Here is a 23,007-nt window from a genome sequence, read left to right as displayed (position 1 = left end):
GCAGAGTGCCTGCAGTATTGGTTCAGACTATAACTAGTACCTTTGATCTGAAACAAAGCTCTGTGATGCCAGTATTTCAAGCAGTGCTGCACCAGTGGAAGGAACAAGCCAAGTCCCTGGCTATGGCTACACTACAGCTTAAATCGACATAAATTATGTTGCTCAGGGGTGTGAATTAGCCACCCACCTAAGGAACAGAACTTATGCTGACTTAAGCGCTGGTGTGGACAGTGCTATGTTGGTGGGAGAGCTGCCGCCACTCATTAGGGGTAGATTAAGTCAACAGAAGAGCTCTCCCCCCCCCATCGGCTTAAAGCGGCTACACAGAGAGCATCAGTGCAGCTGCGCTGCTGTAAACTCTCTAGTGTAGCCATAGCATCTTGCCACAAGGTGATCACAATGCCAACAATAAAATGCAAAGTCAAAGAGGTAAAAGTGTATAAAAATTATAATTAATGGTGAGTAATGCACATAAAAACCCAATCAATTCCCTTACTAGAGAAATGAGTATGTTTAAATATAGCTGCATATCAAATATGCTCTGCTTTGAAACTGGTGTTTCTTTTAGATTATCTGCATTATTTAAGCACCTACTTATATATCCTTTAAGTGATTGTTTCATGTTTATTATTTATTACTCAGATAGGGTGTGATTTAGCTGCCATGGAAGTCAATGAAGCAACTGATTTCAATAGGAGCTATATCAGGTGCCTAATTCCTGCTAGTAAAATTTGTAAGAAAAATACCATCAAATCTACTGGATAAAAATAAAATGCAGAGTGTATTGTATCTTGGTAGTAGTAAAATGCAATTTGCTTCTCATGTAATGTCAAACTTTGAAGGTCACAGGGCCTGATTCTGATCTCACACTGGAGTCACTGCTGATCAGAATCAGGCCCTAATTTTTGAAAAAAATTAGTTAAAAAAAAATCTCACCATTTCAGGGCAGACATTTACCTTATAACTTCAAATTCAAATTCACTGATGTAATCTGTGAGTGCCAAAAAAAAAAAAAAACAGGTCTTCTGACAGTAACAAAGTTTAGAATTAAGACCCAGTCCTTCATCCCTTTCATGAGTAGTTCCTCTGAAGTCAACAGGTTAATCACATGAGTATGAGCTGCAAGATCTGGCCTTTATTTAGCTGCATGAACTATTTCATATTCCTGTTACCCAGCTCTAAGCCTGTTACTGCATGATACTTAGAAACATCAAGGTGATGTGAGCCCTCAACTCCCATTGACTTCAATAGGTGGAGTGAGAGCGCTCAGCACCTTTCAGGATTCATCCTGGAGTTTGGTCCTAATGAATGTAAGCAGAGAGTACCTATACCTTGCCAAAGTAAATTTTATAAATAAAATATTTTAAGACATTAACAATTGTTGTATTTGTAATTATTCTTCTAATCAAACTTCCAATGACCAGGAACCTCAGCACATTTTGAGCCATTTTCCCTGCTCACAATATGTCCCACACTGCTGAGGCATTTTGTTCAGAGGTCAGGAATGTGGGCATGCTACCATGGGATTCAGGAAATCATTTACAGAAAGCATAAAATTACTTTGCAGTATAGTGCCTCAGAGCTAAGAGAGCATGACATAATATCTTTGCTACTCAAACATACTTGGTTAATGTGCAACCTTTAATATGCAATAATCACATACCTTTAAACAAAACATAAAATAAAGTCAAATACAATTTGCATGATGATCAGAATGTAGTTAGAAAGGAAACTGCATGGATTTTAGAAACTTTATTAATTTAGATAATTTTATATCTTTGTCAGAACTTACTATTGATAGTGAAAGCCCCAAAATATAGCATTTCTCCATTTAAGGACAGCTTGAGTGTTTTAAACCTTGCTAAGAGAAGAGATTGTGAAACTGTGAAAGTTATAATGTCCTTCAGATTCCTTTAGGGTCTAGAAATTAACGTTGCTGGCTGTGTTGTACATTATAGGACCATGAATCAAAATAATTTGAATATGCAGTCAAAAATTTAAAAACGGTGAATATTCCCATCTAACGTATGTAACTGAAGTAGTTTTGATTACTAGACTTACATTCTGTAGCAGACTAGTCAAAACATTGCTTTAAATTTAGTCAGAAGTTATATTCTAGATGAGAAGGGCATGTGCATGATCCACCAGAGACCACCTACCTTGTAAAAAATGTAAATCACAATGGCTAAGAGTGACATTTCATAACAGTTTATTCAGAAAGGCAATAAGAAAGTTAATATAAGAATGAAACAGGTACTACTGCACTCTGGACGCTGATTGTGTGCATTTGGATAAACAAACTGAATAAAAACTGTTAGCAATTACTCCAATATAAATCTGGAATAACTCCACTGATTTCACTGGAATTACTCTTGTTTAATACTGGTGTAACTGACAAAAGAAGTTAACCTTCTGTTGTCTTGTTTTTTAAGCAGTAAGTCCATATTTCTCAAAAATATAATGTGTGTGTCTTCTGTACACTGGAGATAGGAACTTATTTTGAGTTGCAGGACAAGTTTATTCACTCATTGAAGTATTCTGTGAAGAATGGGTAAAAACATTCTGTTTCAACAATGCTATGTGTGAAAAATTGTTTAAAAATATCAAGCATCTACATGTATTTCCAAGACAATGATTAGAAATGTTACATTTTAAAGTGTACATATAACGTTCGGCAGACAGCATAATCTAGCCAAATAATCACACAGGTTAAGTCCCTCCTTTTCAAAGAATTCAAATCATTTAGGGGAACTGACTCAGGCTGCCTGAGAATTTTCACTTTCAGACTCTGGGAAAGGAAAGTTCAATCATAGCAAGGTATTCGGGCACACCCATTGACAACAGTGGGCAATGAATGAGGCAGTTGGTATTGTTAAGGTGCATTAAGAAGCCTTTTCCTTTACACTCTTTGTATGACTATGATAAGGTAGCAAATAGGCCAGAATGGACCAAAATAGAAGCTACTCACTGCCTGCCATACAGATTCAGATTTAGAGCAGACCAACTTCTCTAGCTTGTTCCAAGGACAGTATAGTATATGAGCTCTTCAAATTTAGTACAGTACTAAATTTATCCCTATTAGGCCGTCAATATTGAGGAAATGGGGAAACTATAAAAATATGACTATATTTTCTTTTATCATCAGTGACCAAAAGTACATAATATAAAGCCAAGTTTGGTATCAAGGTGGATAGAAAGCTGGCTAGATCTTCAGGCTCAACAGGTAGAGATCAATGGCTCGATGTCTAGATGGCAGTTGGTATCAAGCAGAGTGCCCCAGGGGTCGGACCTGGGGCCGTTTTGTACAACATCTTCATTAATTATCTGGATGATGGGATGGTTTGCACCCTCAGCAAGTTCACGGATAACACTAAGCTGGTGGAAGAGATAGATACACTGGAGGGTAGGGATAGGTCCAGAGTGACCTTGGCAAACTGGAGGATTGGGCCAAAAGAAATCTGATGAGGTTCAACAAGGACAAGTGCAAGTCCTGCACTTAGGATGGAAGAATCCCATCATGCACTACTACAGGCTGGGGACCAACTGGCTAAGCGGCAGTTCTGCAGAGAAGGACCTGGGGATTACAGTGGATGAGAAGCTGGATATGAGTCAGTGTGCCCTTGTTGCCAAGAAAGCTAACAGCATATTGGGCTGCATTAGTAGCAGCACTGCCAGCAGATCAAGGGAAATGATTATTTCTCTCTATTCGGCACTGGTGAGGCCACATCTGGAGCATTGTGTCCAGTTTTTGGCCTCCCACTACAGAAAGGATGTGCACAAATTGGAGAGAGTCCAGCGGAGGGCAACAAAAATGATTAGGTGGCTGGGGCACATGACTTATGAGGAGAGATTGAGGGAACTGGAGTCATTTAGTCTGCAGAAGAGAAGAGTGAGGGGGGATTTGATAGCAGCCCTCAGCTACCTGAAAGGGAGTTCTAAAGAGGATGGAACTCAGCTGTTCTCACTGGTTGCAGGTGACAGAACAAGGAGCAATGGTCTCAAGTTGCTGTGGGGGATGTCTAGGCTGGATATTAGGAAAAACTATTTCATTAGGAGGGTGGTGAAGCACTGGAATGGGTTACCTAGGGAGGTGGTGGAATCTCCATCCTTAGAGGTTTTTAAGGCCTGGCATGACAAAGCCCTGGCTGGGATGATTTAGTTGGTGTCAGTCCTGCTTTGAGCAGGGGGTTAGACTAGACGACCTCCTGAGGTCTCTTCCCACCCTAATCTTCTATGATTTATCATCTAGCACTTTAAAGTCTAAGCTGGTACATAGAGGGCCAAAACCTGTCTACAACTACTTCCATGCAACACCACTCAAATCAAGCAGGTTAAATGGGTGTAAAATGAGTAGAGAATCTGGCCCTCAGTATGTCAGTTATTCAGTCTGAATCTCAATCTCCTACTCCTCAGGCTAGCAGGAGGTTGAAGAGGGGTATTGTTTCCATGGCAGCTTTTATGGGCTGATTTGGAGAGGAAACTGTTCTGAAATGGGTCTGGTCAGTGCTTAATTTGTCCCAGAGCTTGCCAGGACTGAGCCCCAGCACCTCCAGGCTTGGCAGTTCATAGCCCCGGCACATCTGGGCTTGCTGCATCAGTTATGAATGTAAAAAAATGGCTTGAGCCCATGCACCTCTTTCATTACAAATTAAGTTCATACATGGCAAGGAAGGACTGTAGTTCCAAGTGGGATCCACTGCTGAGGGCATGTCACAAAGGCCCTACAATGGTAGTATTCTCCTCCCAAAACACTACATATTAAATAAATACGGTCTTTTACTCAATTATATTAGAGTTTTGAGTCTTGGGCTTTGGTGCTTTCAGGCAGACAATATAATGTTTTAAACAGGGGCAAATACATGCAAAATTCAAGGAGGAATATTTTAAAAACCTTGGGGTGTCACATCAAGCAATAATTCATTTATATCACATCAGATTTCTACTGAATGGAAATCTTTTTTTGTTACCTACTTGCACTGAGTTCTCATTACTTGAATGCTTACCAGCTAGAGCCTTAATACGGGATCGCTCAAACAGTCGTGCAGAACTATTTTCATTGTCCCAGTCATCGACATCCCAGCGGTTATTCACATCACTGTATTGCTGTTGGATTTCAATATTGTCATAGTCTGTCGCTACTGTTGTTGTCATCTTGAACCTTCTTAACCTATCCTTGGCATCAGCTTCTCCTTAAACAGCTCTGTAGAAAGGAAAAAATAAGGGGGACGCTTAGAACTATACACATACATTGAAAAGATGCAATAAGATTCAAACTCAGGACTTTCGGCTTCAAAGTCACTGGCTTCCACTTGGTAAACTGAAGAAACGGCTCCAATATAATTCAGAAGTCTTAACGGCCTACCACTCCTGCTAAAATCCACTGAATAACATTTACTTTCAGTAAAAAATATATAAGGTCATCATGACTCACAACAAAGGAAATGGAACATGCTAAATGGCACAATAAGATATTTCCATAGTTTTTATTTCCAAAGGGAATTTGTTTGCATTTTACACCTGTGAAACATGACTGTAAAACATGAACTCTAGACGATTTATGTGCAAAAAAAGACCTAGACACATTTCCAAAAAAGGTGCAGACTCATGTCAAAAATTAAAAACACACTCATGTAAACTCATTAGATGAGTATTTTGACAAGCAGGAACATTTAATATGAAGATGAAGAAACATTTCTTTCTGCATATGTAAAGTATGATCAAATGACTATCACAGGGAATTTACGTGGAATCTTGTCCAGTGACATACAGCACTAACCACCATTTCCTTGTACTTATTTCAGCAACAAAATGGTAGCATACCAGTCATTACGTACTATAAATAATACATTAGGCTGTTATCCTGCAATCAGCAGGATGGTATCTAGCACATCTCTACTGTCTTCCATCCAAGGATCTTAAAGCATTTTACAAGCATGACTAAGGTCTGCAGTATACTTCTAACACAAGCTCACAGATCACAGGAACAGTGTAAGGAAGCAATCAGTCCTCCAGAGGCACGAGGGGGTGTGGAGATCATAATTTTCTACTGGTGCTATAGCAACAGCTTATTTATTACCCACCTTGTGTCAGTGGCCAGTGTTGGGTGATCGAGCCCAGGCTCTGCTCGCTCCCCTGCCCACCTACTTGGGCTGGAGTCCTGAGTTTGCAGTAACCGTTTACCCCTGCACACCCAAACCTAAGGCCCAGGGAGACTGTGCAGGGATATAAACAGGTTCTTACTTCTCATTTATGCCTCTCTGTGGATGTGCTGCCTTGCACCTCTGGGGAGATGCGGGTGTAACATCTGCTCTTGATTAGAAAAGAAAAGTACCGTACTTTGCTAGGGAAAAGTACATCAGTTACAAACAAACTGTGCATATGTGGGCTGAATATTTCTAATGAGCTGGGCCCAAAATATTTGCTGTAAGCCTTTAAATAATTATGTAAAGGATGAAAAATAAATATAAAATCAAGTGCACCATTTCCCTTCATAAAGAAACAACACTGATAAAAACTATACTCATAAAAATATGAAAAAGAGGGTCAGGGCATGAGGAAATTCAATACAAACAATATGTACTACACACGAACAGACACTGTCAACAAATTTAAATAATCTGATTTAATTGATATATATGATTCCCCTCTCCTCCACAAATTCTATAATACATGACAGGTCTTTACAACAATACAGAATTACACAGCAAACTGATTTTGGACTGAGGCCTGCAGTCCTGTCTCAGGCATTGCGTATTAACTCTAGTAAAGATTGCAGGATCAGGCCCAATATTTTAACACACAAGACCTGACTATGACATAGTTACATATCTTACATCTTTTAAAGCTTATCATGCCATAACAAAAGCAACATTAGGCATCTGGATGTTTATATGATGATTTAGCTCTACAGAGAAATATGACAAAGTAGAGTTTGACTCTCATTATTGCTAAATCATTATCACACAATAAAGGGTCCCAAACAGCATAGTGGTCATTAATAAAGTACTTAACACCTACAGCCAATGGCCAGTAGAGCAAACAAAAACTCCTTGAACAATCTAATGGAGAAGCAAAAGCAACTCAAGACAAGGTCTCTGGATTTGGCCTAGCTATCTGGTGCCACCTACTGACACATGAAAATGGAATACGATAGCATAACAATCACAGCAAAGCACTGTTACTACTCTACCTTGAGTTCAGGTTACAAAATAGATAGATAGATAGATTTTTTTTAAAGGATATATGAATGGTTTTACTGAGTCCAGGTTCATTCCATCAGCATTTTACATTTTGCAGCTGACAAAAAAACCCCATGTCAATGGAACACAAACTGAACTTTACTGTTCTCTGAATGAGATGTGCTTGCTTTCCAGCCAAACATCCTAGAATAAAAAGTGTGGTTAATTTCCCCACACCAATCCCAGGAGATTTCCAGCACAATCTCCTTATTTTACACAGAGATAGCTAGTGGTTATATAAGATACTGTTATTGGAGCATGTTTGTGAGCTATGTGACCTTTACAAAAGGTGGGAAGGAATCAGTTCTGTTATTTTAAGCTGCCAACAGATGAAAGAATATGAAACAAGCTGTTCTGGGAAGGCCTTTTAAAAATCATACTACCTCATTTATGGCATTTTACCTTTTGGGACCAACATTTTCCAGCAGAAAACTCTGAAAATAGATATTTTTCAGCCTGAGTAATTTAAAGCATGTCAATAAACAGACAAAGAAAAGGATGAAAAAAGCCTGATTAGTCCTCACACTCCATGGTAGGAACATTTCTGCAGTAGCACTAGGGGACTGATTCTGATCTCACTTAGATAGGCTCTGGATCAGGCCTGAAGTTTACAGAAAGACTCCCATTGACTTCCATATGCTTTTGATCAGGCTTGTACACTGGCATAAATCAGGAAAAACTCTACTGAAGTCAATGGAGTTACACTGGTGTAAAACAAGCATAACTGTGACCAGAATCAGGCCCCATATCTTTTACACAGCATCAAATTAGACCAGTCTTAACTGCAAACTCACAGCTGTCTTTGATATGAAATGTGTAGTGTAACTTACAACATTCCTTCTGATCCACTAAGAATCATGACTCTTTCCCCTGAAGTTTCAAATGTACTTTTTGAAAAACAGCCATTCAGAATGGAAAAATAAAATTAATGAACCTTAAGGACTGAACTCTGTTAATTTCCCATTGGTTCCCACAGGCCACTGAGTTCATCTATTTCTATATCATCTATATCTACAGATATGTATACCAAACAGCTGTGACCCTCCTATTCCCTTCTTCTCCTTTCTAATTCCATGGGCCCAATCCATCTCTGGTAAAGATGCATTCCTGGTAAAGATGCACTTGGTCCATTTCAAACCTGCTTGACTGGACAACCTGCATTTTCCTGTTGTTCCAAGAAGATTGTTGTAGAAAATAGGTATTTCTATAAGAAGTGCTTATGTCTGGAATGCAGACTGAGTATCATGGGGACAGGCAGACCAGCAGGTAGAGGAGAGAGACTGCAGAGAAAAAATAAGTGCTTTGCCAGAGAGCACTCTGGTACTATGGTGAAGACAATTTTAAAGGAAATTTTCAGTGCAATATGAAATCGTTTCCCTCACTTGCTCTGACATAAACCATGACTAAATTGTTAGTAATTATTTCTTTTAAAATTGCACTAAAATTTTTAAATATGAAATAATGAAGCAGAAGGAGGCCGTACTGTCAGCCTAATCATATGTATCAAGACAGGAAGTTTCAGAGCTGCAGCCAGAGACTCAGGGAACAGACATTGTCGAGATCAAAGCCGCAGCTAGAGGTTTCCACAGTTTTCTAGAAAATTTCAGTTTATTTTTCAAGATATCCACTCTAAACAAATCCACAAAAAAAACTTCAGAAAAAAATACAGAACTTACCTAAACAGTATTGCCAACTTCAAGAGATCAAAAATTATGAGTCAGACTCCAAAAAATCATGAAATTGGCCCCAAAATCATGACATTTAAAAAAAAAAAAGAGTACATCATGTTTTTTAGATCTATTTCTTGATTTCTGAGCTCCCCCTGTCCATCCCCAGGGTCTGTGCATGTGACAATTAGTATCACACAACTACTGGATATAGGGTTGCCAACTTTCTGATTGCTGAAAACCAAACAGCCTTGCCCCGCCCAACCCCCCCTCAATTCAGTCCCCCCTCCCCCAGTTCAGTCCCCATCATCACCACCCCATCAGTTCAGCCGCCTTACCCCATCAACCCCCACTGCCCTCAGTTCACTCTCCCAGCACTCACCCCATCTGCTCAGAACCCACCATCAATACAGCCCCCTACCCCATCAGCCCTCATCCTTCTAACCCCCCGCCCTGCAGTCCCCAGCCTCACCTCTGCTCCCACATCCCAGGCTGGCAGGGGAGTAGCCGCCTGGAGCTGACAGTTGGAGCCCCGGCCGTGTCCGGAGAGGCTGACAGGATTTCTTAGTAAAATTAAGCCTCACTTTTAGAACTCTCATGTGTCAGGATTTTTTTCCCAGTTGATTCAAGAGCTTATTTGAGGTTTGGCCAGAGCCATTAAAATCCATGGATATTCACAGACCATTCTTGCAGATAGCAGATTGGACACAGATACACCCACACAGGGCTCTACTCACCAGCGGCGCCTGCCCCGCGGCATCCAACTCAGGCAGCCTGGGGGGCCGGGCCGGCTTTAGGAAGTGCGGGGCCCAATTTGAATAGTTTCGACGGGGCCCCGGCAGGGATGACTTAAAAAAAACCAAAAAAAACCCCACACACATGTAAAAAAAAAAAACATGGGGCTTGTACTCACTGGGCGGTGCTCCGAGTCTTCGGCGGCACTTCGGCGGTGGGTCCTTCACTCGCTCGAGGTCTTCGGTGGCACTGAAGGACCCACCGCCGAAGTGCCGCCAAAGACCCAGAGCAAGCAAAGGACCCGCCGCCGAAGACCCGAAGTGCTGCCAGGTGAGTAAAAATTAAAAAGGCGCCTCTAGCCAGGGAAGGGATTCTCACTGGGTGCGGGGCCCTCTTAGGCGCGGGGCCTGATTCGGGGGAATTGGTGGAATAGGCCTAAAGCCGGCCCTGCTGGGGGGCGCAGCGCGCTCAGGGCCAGTGGCTGGGGCTGGGTGGCACATCGGAGTCAGAGCTGTCCAGCACCCACTCACCACACCGCTTCCTGTCCAGCAGCTTGGGACCCTCAGGTAGCGCCAGCATCCCCACCATGGCCTGGCAGCACTGGCCACACTCAGTCCTGGCCCCAGCTCACCGGTTTCTGGGCAGGGATTGGAGCAGGCAGGGCCCCAGTGCCCCATCCCTCCGCCCCACTGTGATGCAGCATGCACTGCTGCAGCCATGTGCTGTCGCTCACGAGCCCCTGGGAGCAGCACGCGATGTGCCGCCCCTTCTCCTCGAGACTCCGCCCCAGCACTGCCCCTTACCCCCAGTATCCACCCTCGCGCTGCCTCCTCCCTGCAAGACCCCACTCGCTCCCTTCCCCCAGCCCTAGTGAGATGGCTTCCTCCTGCAGGTGCGGATACAGGTAAAAGACGGCTAGAGGATCAAGGGTCAGATCGCAGGTTGATACTGCCAGATGCAGATCAGATGCAGATCCACATTTTTGTGTCCTTGAAGGGCTCAACCCTTCCCCTCTTCTTTATATCTCAGATGAAGTTTCTCTTCCCTGCTGGGGTGTAGCTACATTGTCTCTTCTCTGGACTTGTTGGATTGATAGCTTTGTTTATATGATATGTAAATGATGGTCTCTCAAAGTACTTTGGAAGTAACTGCCCAGTGGAGAAATCACATTGCTTTGTTCAGGGTGGGGTATCTCCTTTCTGATTGGAAACACATTTTAAGAATGTGCTGCAGCTGAAAAAAAAAATCCTGACATTTGAGAGTTCTATCAGGAGCACATGAGGGAGTCTTAATTTTACTCAGACATCACAATTCTCAAAATCAATTTGTGAGAGTTAGCATGTCTGCCTAAAAAGGGCCAGGGAAGTCTCCTGTTTTAACTTGTATATTTGTCTGCAGCTTCCTGTGTTTCCAGCTGCAGCCCTGGTCCAATACTGCTCCACTAGGGCAGTGGTTTTCAAATTCATTTTCTGGGGACCCAGTTGAAGAAAATTGTTTATGTATGCGACCCAACAGTGCTGGGGATGAGGGGTTTGGGATGTGGGAGGGGCTCAGGGCTGGGGAAGAAGACTGGGATGAGGGCTGCGGGGTGGGGCCGGGAATAAGGGGTTCAGGGTGTGGAGGGGGCTCTGGGCTGAAACAGAGGGTTCGGGTGTGGGAGGGGGGTCAGGGCTCTGGGTGGGGGGTGCAGGCTCTGGGGTGGGGCCAGGCATGTGGGGTTTGGGGTGCAGGAAGGGATTCCAGCTTGGGGGGGGGGGCTCAGGGCTGGGACAGGGGACTGGGGTGTGGACTTACCTCCAGCGGCTCCCAGTCAGCAGTGCAGCCAGGGTGCACTGTGGACTGCGCTGCGCCCTGGAAGCAGCCAGCAGTAGGTCTGGCTCCTAGGCGGAGGCGCGCAAGCAGCTCCGCGTGACTCTCGCCCGTGGGCACCCCCCTGCCCCAGTTCCCATTGGAACCGGTTCTCGGGGCGGGGGCAGTGCACGGAGCACCGTGGCCCCCCTGCCTAGAAGCCGGACCTGCTGCTGGCCACTTCCGGGACACAGGATGGTGTCGGAAAAGGTAGGCACTAGCATGCCTTAGCTGGACAGCACCACCAATGGGACTTTTAACGTCCCGGTCGGCAGTGCTGACCAGAGCAAGGTGACCCAGCGCCTTACATGCCGCGACCTAGTAGTGGGTTGCGATCCACGGTTTGAAAAATACTGCACTAGGGGCTCTGGGGGAGCCAGAGGAAGGTCAATATGAGAATCAGGTGAAGTTTTCAGGTTTTTTATTCTAGAACGGGAATCCCTGTAGCTCTCCTTAGCTAAAATCTTAAGTCGCGTTCCTAAATTACGCCTGTCCCTGTTCAAAAACTGGACACAGTATCTGTAAGACAAATAAATATAACATGGGGAAAAAATGTTTGACAATACTTTTACAGCTGCGAAAGTATCCGTTATGTATCAGACGGGTAGTCTGTAGCCACAAAAACAATGAAGAATCCGGTGACGCCTTAAAGACTAACAGATTTATTTGGGCATAAGCTTTCGTGGGTAAAAAAACCATTCTTCAGATGCACAGAGAAGTGGGTTTTTCACCCACAAAAGCTTATGCCCAAATAAAAGTAGGTGTGATCACCATTAATTACTTAAAGCATGATCTATTGTCTATAATATTCTCCAAACACATCACAGATGCATGCTGAAAAGACTTAAATATGTCTTTCAGTGACAACATGTTACCTTCACTGAAGTTCTGCTCAATAATTGTATTTGTTCAGTTATCCGCTGCTTGATGATTTCAGCAAGATCTTTGTGAGTGCAGAGTTGCTCTACTGAACTATATAGTCAGCACAAAGCAGGAGACACTTGTTTTGTTTATCATTAGCTTACTGAAGCATTCTCCAGTCATGCGTAAATTGCCTGGTAAAACACTTGCAAGAAATACACTATATAATATATGGCACATATTAAAAAGTATTTTTGACAGAGAAAAGATTTAGCTCAAAAATGCAACTTACTTGACTTAAAATATCCTGGCTTCAAGCTGAAATAGCAATTTAACAATGCAACAGAAAATCAAGTTTAGCTGTCATACGCTGTGAGTAGCCAAATACACAGAATTCTAAGGGTACAGTGCTTCCACACTAACAGAACATGACAGAAGTACGTACTTTGAAAACAAGACTTAACAAAAATCCTAGATCTATGTTTCTTTGCTGTGGAATTTCAGAATTTCTTTTCACACTTATGCTCCTTGCTGTGTGTACATTGGAAAGTAAATAACTCAGAGGCAGACTGTACCTGGCTCAAGCAAAGGTTTAGGAAATGGAAGGCTTTTTTTCCTCCTTGGGCCCTCCATATTCCCATCTTGCACATCAAAGCTTTAGAGACAAAGTAGGAAAAACCAAGGATGAAATCCTAGCCCCACTAAAACCAGTGGAGTATTGCCATTGCCTTCAGTGGGGTAAGGATTTCACTGCAAGTATTCAATCTCACGCCTTTTAGCAGTTACATTAGCAACTTATTGATCCACACTGGCCAAACTGGAATCATAACTGTATATGCAGTATTCATAAAGGATTTTCAATTCAGCCTTCTGCAGGAATTTTGGGGCCGAGTTTTAAACGAGCAGTCCTTCTCATTCTTCAGTAATGAAAACTTACGGGGCAGGTATCTGCTAGTATCTTAGCTGGTGATCAAATGTATCAATTAAGAAGAATTAACAAAACACAGACATTTTCATTTGCCCCATACTGTATTAAAATTACAAGAAAAAACATTTACACTTGAGAGTTTGGAGAACGAAATCAAGTTTTATTTAAATTATAAACTAATTTCATTTACAAAATGTATACTCTACTGTGCATTTAAAAATACTCTGACATTCACACACATGTATACTGTATTCCTTACACCAAAGCAAGACCTGACTGTACCACAGATACAAAGGAAAATGGTGACTCCATAACTAAAATCAATGTGATGATTAACGAAGTAAATGTCATAGACCTGGCAACAGTACCCTGAATACACAGTGGAGGCCTTAAATATGGAGCCCGCTCCTGATTTGCAACCAACAGTTTTGTATATTTATCAGCTAAAGCCTTAGTTGATGATCCAATGTAACACTATGGTGTCTACTCCAGCATTCACATAATTACCAGCCCTTTAATTTCAAAGCAGTCTTTAAAATATATTGTATAAAAAGAGTTTGTTTTCTTGCCATTATCTGCAAAAAGATTAAGTGGTTTATAAAAGAGAATCAACTACCAGGCAACATTTCTCTCACACAGCTTTCAAAGACTATTTCCAAGGGGAAGAACCTTTTTATTTACTCCCATAAATATGCTGGATTCTGATGCATTTATTTATCAGATAACAGGAAATAAACAATTTTATTCAGATGATCTGAGGAAAGAATTAATTTTATAAGAAACTCATTGATTACCCACTGAATTACACTATTGTGTTTAATAGGATATGATTACAGTGACAATAATTCTGTCATAATCACATCTGGATTTACTTCCTAATACCGTACTTGAATTTATTACGACTAAATACATTTTACTTTATTTTAACTTTACTTTAAAGAGTTATTATTCCTATGTAAAATGTCCTAAACTATACAGTCAGTTTCAAGTTACTCTTATTCCCCAAGGATTATCAACTTTTTCACTAGGAGAATGGTGAAGCACTGGAATGGGTTACCTAGGGAGGTAGTGGAATCTCCTTCCTTAGAGGTTTTTAAGGTCAGGCTTGACAAAGCCCTGGTTGGGATGATTTAGTTGGGAATTGGTCCTGCTTTGACCTGAGGTCCCTTCCAACCCTGGTATTCTATGATTTGGGGCCACGTTCTCAAGTTGCATTGGCATAGCTCCAGTGAGATGGGTATCTGGCCCATTATATTCCAAAGAATGCATGAAGATTTTTCCAATAACAGAAGCTTATCAGTTTTCAAACTCATATCTACAAGACAACTTTTCCAAGTAACCTCACTTTTTAAAAAACCCTCTCAAGCTAGGAAATTCAGTAGGGAGAAATTTCAGGTGGAAAGGAGCCTTTTTTTTTTCCTTCTTTTTTTTGCGGGGGGAGGAAGTTAATCAGGGTTGAGGACAAAATCTGGCTCAGAATGGAAAGTTATCATAGTTACAACCTAAGCATGGTTCTACACAGACCCAAAACAGACTAACCACATTTTTTAAAAATAAAGTAAGTAAAATACTGTTTGCCTAACTGCTTGCTGCAGAAAGGTATAGAAAGCTGTGGAAGTCAGCCATTTAATGCATTTCTAGTGAGCCATATTGTTCCATCTCTGCACAGAAAGTGAACATCTACAGGGATCCCAGCAAAAGCTTCATTTCTCAGCTGTATAGTTTGCACCAAATGCTGACATATGCATGAATGCACATAGACCGCACAAGCAATATGTAATTAAGGCCATTTCATAATACTCTCACTTGAGTAGGGCTGGAATAATATTAAGTCCTTATTATGGGTTTTAAGCAAAATTCAGAATATGCAACATCTTTTCCAATATTTATCTGTTATGTTTTGTTTTTTTTAAGTAGTCACTGTCAGTTTGGGGGCATCCAAAGCTATCAAGCCCAACCACCAAGTGTAGGATGGGGGAGCATCCACATGTGGACAGCTCCAAATAATTAATATGGAGCCACAGACCTAACGTTGTGTATGGGGCTGGTAACCCCATTGTCACATTCTGGGTGCAATCCAGACTGGTGAGGGGTTGTGCTACTGCCTGTCTTGTAACCCTGAGTGCCTCAAAATGCTCTATTGCTGTGGTTTTCTTGTCCGGATGGGGCTGGAGGGTGAAAACTGGAAAGGCACAATATATGGCTATCAAGGTCCCCAAAGCAACAATCAGAGTAGATGGAGAAACACTATAAGAAGTGCATCATTTTACCGAGCTATGGACTGAGATGAGCAATGATGGTGATAACATGCTTGATGTCACACAATGAATATCAAAAGCAGCAAATAATTTTCATAAACTTGAAAAGATCTGGAAAAGTGGCATGATTGGCACTAACACAAAAATATTAATTTTTACCACCAGCATAACGTCTGTCCTCCTTTATGGAGCAACTATGGAAATCTACAACAGAAATTGATAAGAAGATGAGCTCATTCCAAAGTAAATGCCTGTAGGTCTTCAGAGTTCACTGGGAAGCGTTTCTTGCAAAAACAGAAATTCTAAGTACACCAAATCAACCTAAAGCATCAAACATGGTAAGATGATGATGGTGGACATACTTAGGACATGCTTTAAGGATGCTACCAACACAAATTTCACATCAAGTGATAATATGACCACCACCTGGAAAGCGAAAAGAGGGTGATCTAGAGCATTGGTTCTCAACCAGGGGGCTGGGGCCCACTGGGGGGCCCCAAGCAGGTTTCAAGGGGTCCGCCAAGCAGGACCAGCATTAGACTTGCTGTGGCCCAGGGCAGAAAGCTGAAGCTCCACTGCATGGGGCTGACGCCTGCGGTTCCAAGCCCCGCCATCCAGGTCTGAAGCCGAAGCCTGAGTACATTGGTTTTCCACTTGTAAGGTAACTCCCTTCTCTTCATGTCCCAATATAGATTTTGTGAGTAGATGGAGAAGAATGGAAGAGCCAGAAAATCCTGATCACATTTGTGAACTTTTCTCAGCAGCAGTCCATGGAGGGCATCAATAGGCGACATCTAGTCTCACTAAGGACCATGTTTCTACCCAACATTTAGACTGCAACACAGATTACAGTGTCAGGCATAAAACCTAACAAGAGTCATTCCTTAGAAGAAATGAAAGACAAAGAGCTTCACTCCAATGACAAACTATTCCAGCCATTCAATAGTGTGACCATTGTCATCGTATTCATGAAAAATACTGCTATGATTAGCAGGTATGTGTTTAAAGCACTATTTTATTCTCTTGTTAAAGAAAAAATACTGAGAGAAGAACTGGGGGGAGGGGGGGAGAAGAGGGTGAGTGGAGAGGAGGTTGAAGTATGCTTCATGAAATGAAATGCAGGGATGAGAGTGTTCCTGAGAGATCTTTGTCCCACCTCTTGTAGCTAACAAGAAAATCTAGCAAAGTGGGAGAGCTGTTCTGCAGCAGTTGCTATTATAACTTTTCCCAAAGGAGGATACACAGACTTGCCTTTCCAATGTCCTCTGGTAGAAGCCTAATGAAAAACTGGCTCTGGTAAGAGGGAGTTTTAAACATGGGATCAGCTGTATTAAAGCTAGAGTGTGTAATTCCCTGTAGTCTGGTCAAATTCCTTGGAATCTGAAATTTGATAACTCTTACCTCCTTGCAATATGAACACTGCCAAATAAACAAGCCTGAGGATTCTGCTAGCTCAGGAATTGTTGTAGTTTTAGCATTTATACTCCCACTCTTGAATTCTCACCCTTCCCCAACCTAATCACGTTACAAGTTTTTCTTCCATCTTTCTTTGATTATTAAGAAAATCGATAACCTGTTGTGTGACTGAGTGAGTTAGGGACAATACCATGGACTGATTAATGGACCATTAGGCAAATAACCTTCAGAGTGCAGGATCTGGGATAGAAAAGAATATTTTTTGTAAAGAATTAGTATTTGACTCATATAATCAGAAGTTTTAATTTCAGTTTTTAAACACCGAGACACATTTTTGATAAACAGCCACAATTCGTTAGAATTGAAGGCAAAAGCCCAGCCTAATGGCAGATAAACTAATGCTCCCTTGATTCCCCGAGTCTGCCTGTGTCTCACTCCCAGACTCAAAAGGGGATTGTAGCACTGTAGATGGCTCTTTACTGAAGGACATAACTCACTTTCAACTGTTGCTTTAAAAAAAAATAAATTAAAAAAAAAATCAACTTTCCCATCCAGGCCACAATCCTACAAATTGCCACTACCCCGCCACACATTGTGAGTGCCAATCCATCTGTTTCTCCTGACACTAGCTCTTCTGTAGTGTTACAATCATCCATCAAGTGGATTGCTGCCATATTTAGGAGACAGGCCTCGTCTGATAAGTATGTAGAATTGATCATTAATTGTCCGTTCCTGGTGCCCCCTTGGTCTGTGACATTCTGGTTATGGGTGTGAAAAAGAGGACTGTAAGAATATACTGGCCATTTAAGGCCAGAAAGAGAAGTCTTGGGGGCCAGGCCAGGAGCTCTGGGGCAGAGACCCAGAGAATGACGGGTGCAGACACTCAGAGAAAGGAAATGGGCCCAGAGTAACATTTAGTGTCAGGAAAAACCCAGCCTTGTTCATTTAAGAATCCAGAAGTTTTACAGTGTAGGACAGGGCAGCCAATATGAACAAGTACTGAAAAGGAGGGTAGCATAAAATCTGCCTCTTTCCTCATAAGAGACAAAGTCCCTGCTTAACATCTCCCAGGCCAGGGAGAATGAACCTGAATTGTTTTGATTCTGCCTTCGAATTGCGGGGGAGCAGTGGGAAATCCCACCCAGCAGAGGCATGTGGGGAGAAATGGATAATTTGTGAAGGTTTTTGTTTCAAGTTCAGTGTATTTGAGAGACTTTGCAACCACTCCAGGCAGAGCTGGTGGAAGTAATTTAAAGGGCCAGTTGAGAGATGTCAGCTCAGGGTCACAGCCAGCTATATCCATAGGTGGCAAGATTTTGGTTCGCGAATTCCCTTTTAAAAAAAGGGTAAATGGAGGAGACATTAAAATATCTAATTGGCCTGGAGTCTCTGGGAACTGAAGATTAATCATTAATTAAAGATTAGGTCATGTGATGAAACCTCCAGGAATCCATCCCACCAAAACTGGCAACCCTTCCACAACAGCAAGCATAGGTAGCTGAGCAACAGCAGGCCCAGGCTGGAGCCCAAGAGGTCGAGCAGCAATTTATGAAGGAGTAACTACGAGCCCAGTAGCAATTTCAAGAGCACCTCATCAAGCATCTGACTAGATATGTCCCTACTGTTGAGCGGAGTGCACCTGATGCTCCTACTGCAAGCCCCAGTCCTGAGCTCATTAGACTTGAAGGTCATTTTCAGGTCCTAATTTATCTGGTCTCATATGAACAACTGCCCAGGATATGACCTAGTAAAGCAAGCTGTCCTAGACACAACTCAGAGAAAGCTCACCAGAGACAGTTCCAGATTTAAAATTTCCCTCTAGGTGTTTGACCCCAAGCGGTAGCCCCAAAACAGAGGAGCCTCGCTGCCCATTGGCTGAAACTGGCTCAGGGTCACTGCATGCTTCAAGGACTGTACAATTTTTAGTTACTAACTTATCAAAGAAATAAGAGTTACTGACAGACGTGTAATTTTTGACTCATCAAGTTTACTTCAAAGAGGCTGATTACACAATTATTTTCTAGAAAACACCAGTGGGAAGTAGAGTTTCTCTCTATATCCAAGCACTTTGCAAAGTACGATGAAGAAAAGGACAAGACAGTCTGAATAAAAATGGTTCCTTTGCACAGATACATGTTAAAAAAAACACTATTCTTATAATTTCTGCATTTATCAGAAAATCTTAATAATTTTCATGTTATTATTAAGGCTGTAGATTAATCGCAGTTAACTCATGCAATTAACTCAAAAAATTAATCGCAATAAAAAAATTAATCGCGATTACTGTATATACTTGTTCATAAGCCAAATATTTTTGGTAAAAAAGTGACTCATCAAAAAGTGGGGGTCGGCATATAAACGGGTCTACACCAATATGTGATGATTTTAAACTCTATGGAATCACTGAATTGAATATCTAATACATTGTTGTTTTGTTTACCTGGAGCGTCTGCAGGCATGGAGCCCCTCAGCTCCCTGTGGCTGCGGTTCACCGTTCCTAGCCAATGGGAGCTGAGGGGCTCCATACCTGCAGACGCTCCAAGTAAACAAAACATCCCAACCCACCAGTGACTTACCCTGACGGGCCAGGAGCCAAAGTTTTCCAACCCCTGAAATACAGAGTTGGCTTATGAAAGGGTCATACAGTTTTAGCTATTTTCACCTATCCTTTTTGGGGAGTTGGCTTGTAAACGAATGGGCTAATGAACAAGTATTTCAGCTTTAATCGCACTGTTAAAACAATAGAATACCAATCAAAATTTATTAAATATTTTTGGATGTTTTTCTACATTTTCAAATATATTGATGTCAATTACAACACAGAATACAAAGTGTATACTGCTTAGTTTATTATTTTTATTACAAATATTTGCTCCGTAAAAATGACAAAAGAAACAGAATTTTTCAATTCACCTCATACAAGTACTGTAGTGCAATCTCTTTATCGTGAAAGTGCAACTTACAAATGTAGACTTTTTGGTTACATAACTGCACTCAAAAGCAAAACAATGCAAAATTTTAGAGCCTACAAGTCCACTCGGTCCTACTTCTCATTCAGCCAATCGTTAAGACAAACAAGTTTGTTTACATGTACAGGAGATAATGTTGCCCACTTCTTATTTACAATGTCACCAGAAACTGAGAACCTGCATTCACATGGGACTTTTGTAGCCGGCACTGCGAGGTACCTACATGCTAGATATGCTAAACATTCGTATGCCCCTTCATGCTTCAGCCACCATTCCAGAGGACATGCTTCCATGCTGATGATGCTCATTAAAAAAATAATTTGTTAATTAAATTTGTGACTGAACTCTTTGGGGGAGAACTGTATGTCTCCGGCTCTGTCTTACCCACATTCTGCCATATATTTTTTGTTATAGTAGTCTTGGATGATGACTCAGAATATTATTCATTTTAAGAACACTTTCGCTGCAGATTTGACAAAACGCACAGAAGGTACCAATGTGAGATTTCTAAGGATAGCTATAGCACTTGACCCAAGGTTTATGAATCTGAAGTGCCTTCCAAAATCTGAGAGGGATGACGTGTGGAGCATGCTTTCAGAAGTCTTAAAAGAGCAACACTTCAATATGGAGACTACAGAACCCGAACCACCAAAAAAGAAAACCAACTTTCTGCTGGTGGCATTTGACTTAGATGATGAAAATGAACATGGGTCGGTCTGCGCTGCTTTGGATTATTATCGAGCAGAACCCATCATCAGCATGGATGCATGTCCTCTGGAATGGTGGTTGAAGCATGAAGGGACATATGAATCTCTAGCACATCTGGCATGTAAATATCTTGCGACACCAGCTAAAGCAGTGCCATGCGAACACTTGTTGCTTTCAGGTGACATTGTGAACAAGAAGCGGGCAGCATTATCTCCTGCAAATGTAAACAAACTTGTTTCTATGGCCGATTGGCTGAACAAGAAATAGGACTGAGTGGACTTCTAGGCCCTAAAGTTTTACATTGTTTTATTTTTGAATGTAGTTATTTTTTGTACGTAATTCTACATTTGTAAGTTCAACTTTTATTATAAAGAAATTACACTATGGTACTTGTATTAAGTGAATTGAAAAATACTGTTTCTTTTGTTTTTTACAGTGCAAATATTTGTAATAAAAAATAAATATAAAGTAAGCATTGTACACTTTGTAGTCGGTGTTATAATTGAAATCAATATATTTGAAAATGTGGAAAACATCCAAAAATATTTAAAATAAATTTTATTCTATTATTTAACAGTGCGATTAATCGTAATTAAGTTTTTTAACGGCTTGCATGCCCTAGTTACTATGGACCCGCCACTGAAAAATTAAACAAAAATGAAAACTGCAAGTGCTCAGCATCTTGGAGAATTAGGCCAAGAATGTCTGTTTCAAGTATGACCCCCATTACATCCATATCTGAGGGCTGCACAATCTTTAGTGTATTCATCTTCAGTGTCCACATCACATTTATGTGCAATAACTTGAAATAACCTCTGTTTTGTAGCATTTAGTTTAGTGTTTAACATCTGCCTTTTACACTAGCAATTTCTCTTTAGTTTTTCAGGAACACAAATTTCCATCTCTCTCTTTACCCAGAGCCTACAGGATACTGCTGGCACCTACATACTGAGATCATGAGGGCCCAAAAAATACCTTTCACAAGGAAGTAAAATTTCAGATTCTAGCCTCTGCATGTGTCTCCGCACTTTGCGGGTGCAACATTTTCACTGGAGCATCACTTACATACACAAGTGTCAATTTGTACTCACTAAGCTCATGGATGTGAACTGAAACTTGTGTGTGCAACCGCTGCACTAGAGAAAATGCATGCCCAGTTGTTAGAATTTTTAAATTCTTAAATATGTGCCACCTGCAAAGCATGGGGTTATGTTTGTGTGTATGCAAAAATGGAAGCAAGATAGAGAACCTTATGAAAAATGAACCCTCAGATAAGAAAGAGAAGCATCCAGGAATAACAATAATAAAACCCCAAGTCAAACCCTGCTTGAGTAGCCTCACTGAAGTCAACAGGCAAGCAGGGTTTGGCCCAATGTTTCCTCAAAAAGAATATTAATTCTGTTTCATTGTCCCAAAAGGAAAGCAGCACATATCATCCTGCTCTTCTTGGCCTCTCTAAACTAATCCTTCACAGAGAAAGATGTCAGGTAAAACTAAACTTACTGGCTATATTCGGCCATACTGAAGCTTTTAATGGACCCCAGCTGCTGATTCCTTTCTACATTCCTCACATTCTTTTAGTCAACGTCTGACAAGACTAACAGAAATCTTTCCCCCCTAAACTTCCATCTGATGTACAGATAAAATAGTTAGGCCTCTTCAGTCAAGAAAAAGAAATATATATCATTACTGCCTTAATTTTAGATACATGCCTATAGGTCTCCAATGACCTTTGGGATGGGTTAGGGGATTTAATGTCATCTAGATGAAGTCAAATTGTTTTTCAGTGCATTATAAGTGAACAGTTTGAGGGGCAGCCTGAAAAGAAAAAAACACACACACTGTGCTTCAACACCCTGGGAGACAGAGTGAAGGAGATGGAGGAATAGTTCAGAAAAGCTACATCTTACATAATTTGGTTAAATCATGTAGTTTTCTGGTGATTTAGTTGGTATTTTTGCACCTATTCTCCTCTGCAGTTTAATCTGAACTGGGGGCATTTATCTCTTTTTATATGATACCGCATGGTTCTTAGAAATGTGCCTGTCTTACCAAAAATAAACAGATATGGTTCTCAGTATCTGTAACATTCCCTTGTACTCCCCAACACTTACTATTAGAAGTACCTTGAACACTTATAATGTATTTAGGTATCTAAGACAAATGGCCAGTCTTTAAAGGCCACCACAACACGTTTCCACAAATGCTTCGTGTTGTCCTGTGAAGTACACAATACAAGGCTAATAAATGCATTTTTAAAAGTGACTGGGCCATAAGTAATCTAAACCACAACGTTTTATCTGACATGAAAGACGGTGCCTTGGACATTTTCCCCCTAGCTTTTCCCAAGTCATCCAAGTCCCATTCTCCATTTTTAAT

The 23,007-nt window shown here is 41.3% G+C and overlaps 1 protein-coding gene across 3 annotated transcripts in view; it reads right to left on the bottom strand.

The window, feature by feature from the left end:
• The window catches only part of SPTBN1 (spectrin beta, non-erythrocytic 1), a 200,866-nt gene that overhangs the window by 134,012 nt on the left and 43,847 nt on the right, over positions 1-23,007 (bottom strand). For 2 of the 3 annotated variants that reach the window (XM_039532700.1, XM_039532701.1), the window contains exon 2: positions 5,004-5,200. In XM_039532700.1, the coding sequence (XP_039388634.1) occupies positions 5,004-5,151 (148 nt within the window). In that variant the 5' untranslated portion in view covers positions 5,152-5,200. Of the gene's footprint in view, positions 1-5,003; positions 5,201-23,007 lie in introns of those variants that run through there. The other variant, XM_039532702.1, reaches the window with a different exon arrangement.

Source organism: Mauremys reevesii, linkage group 3, assembly GCF_016161935.1.
Source record: "Mauremys reevesii isolate NIE-2019 linkage group 3, ASM1616193v1, whole genome shotgun sequence".
Classification (NCBI taxonomy): domain Eukaryota; kingdom Metazoa; phylum Chordata; order Testudines; family Geoemydidae; genus Mauremys; species Mauremys reevesii.
The sequence above is the reverse complement of the archived record's forward strand: the minus strand, read 5'-3'. Positions and strand labels throughout refer to the sequence as shown.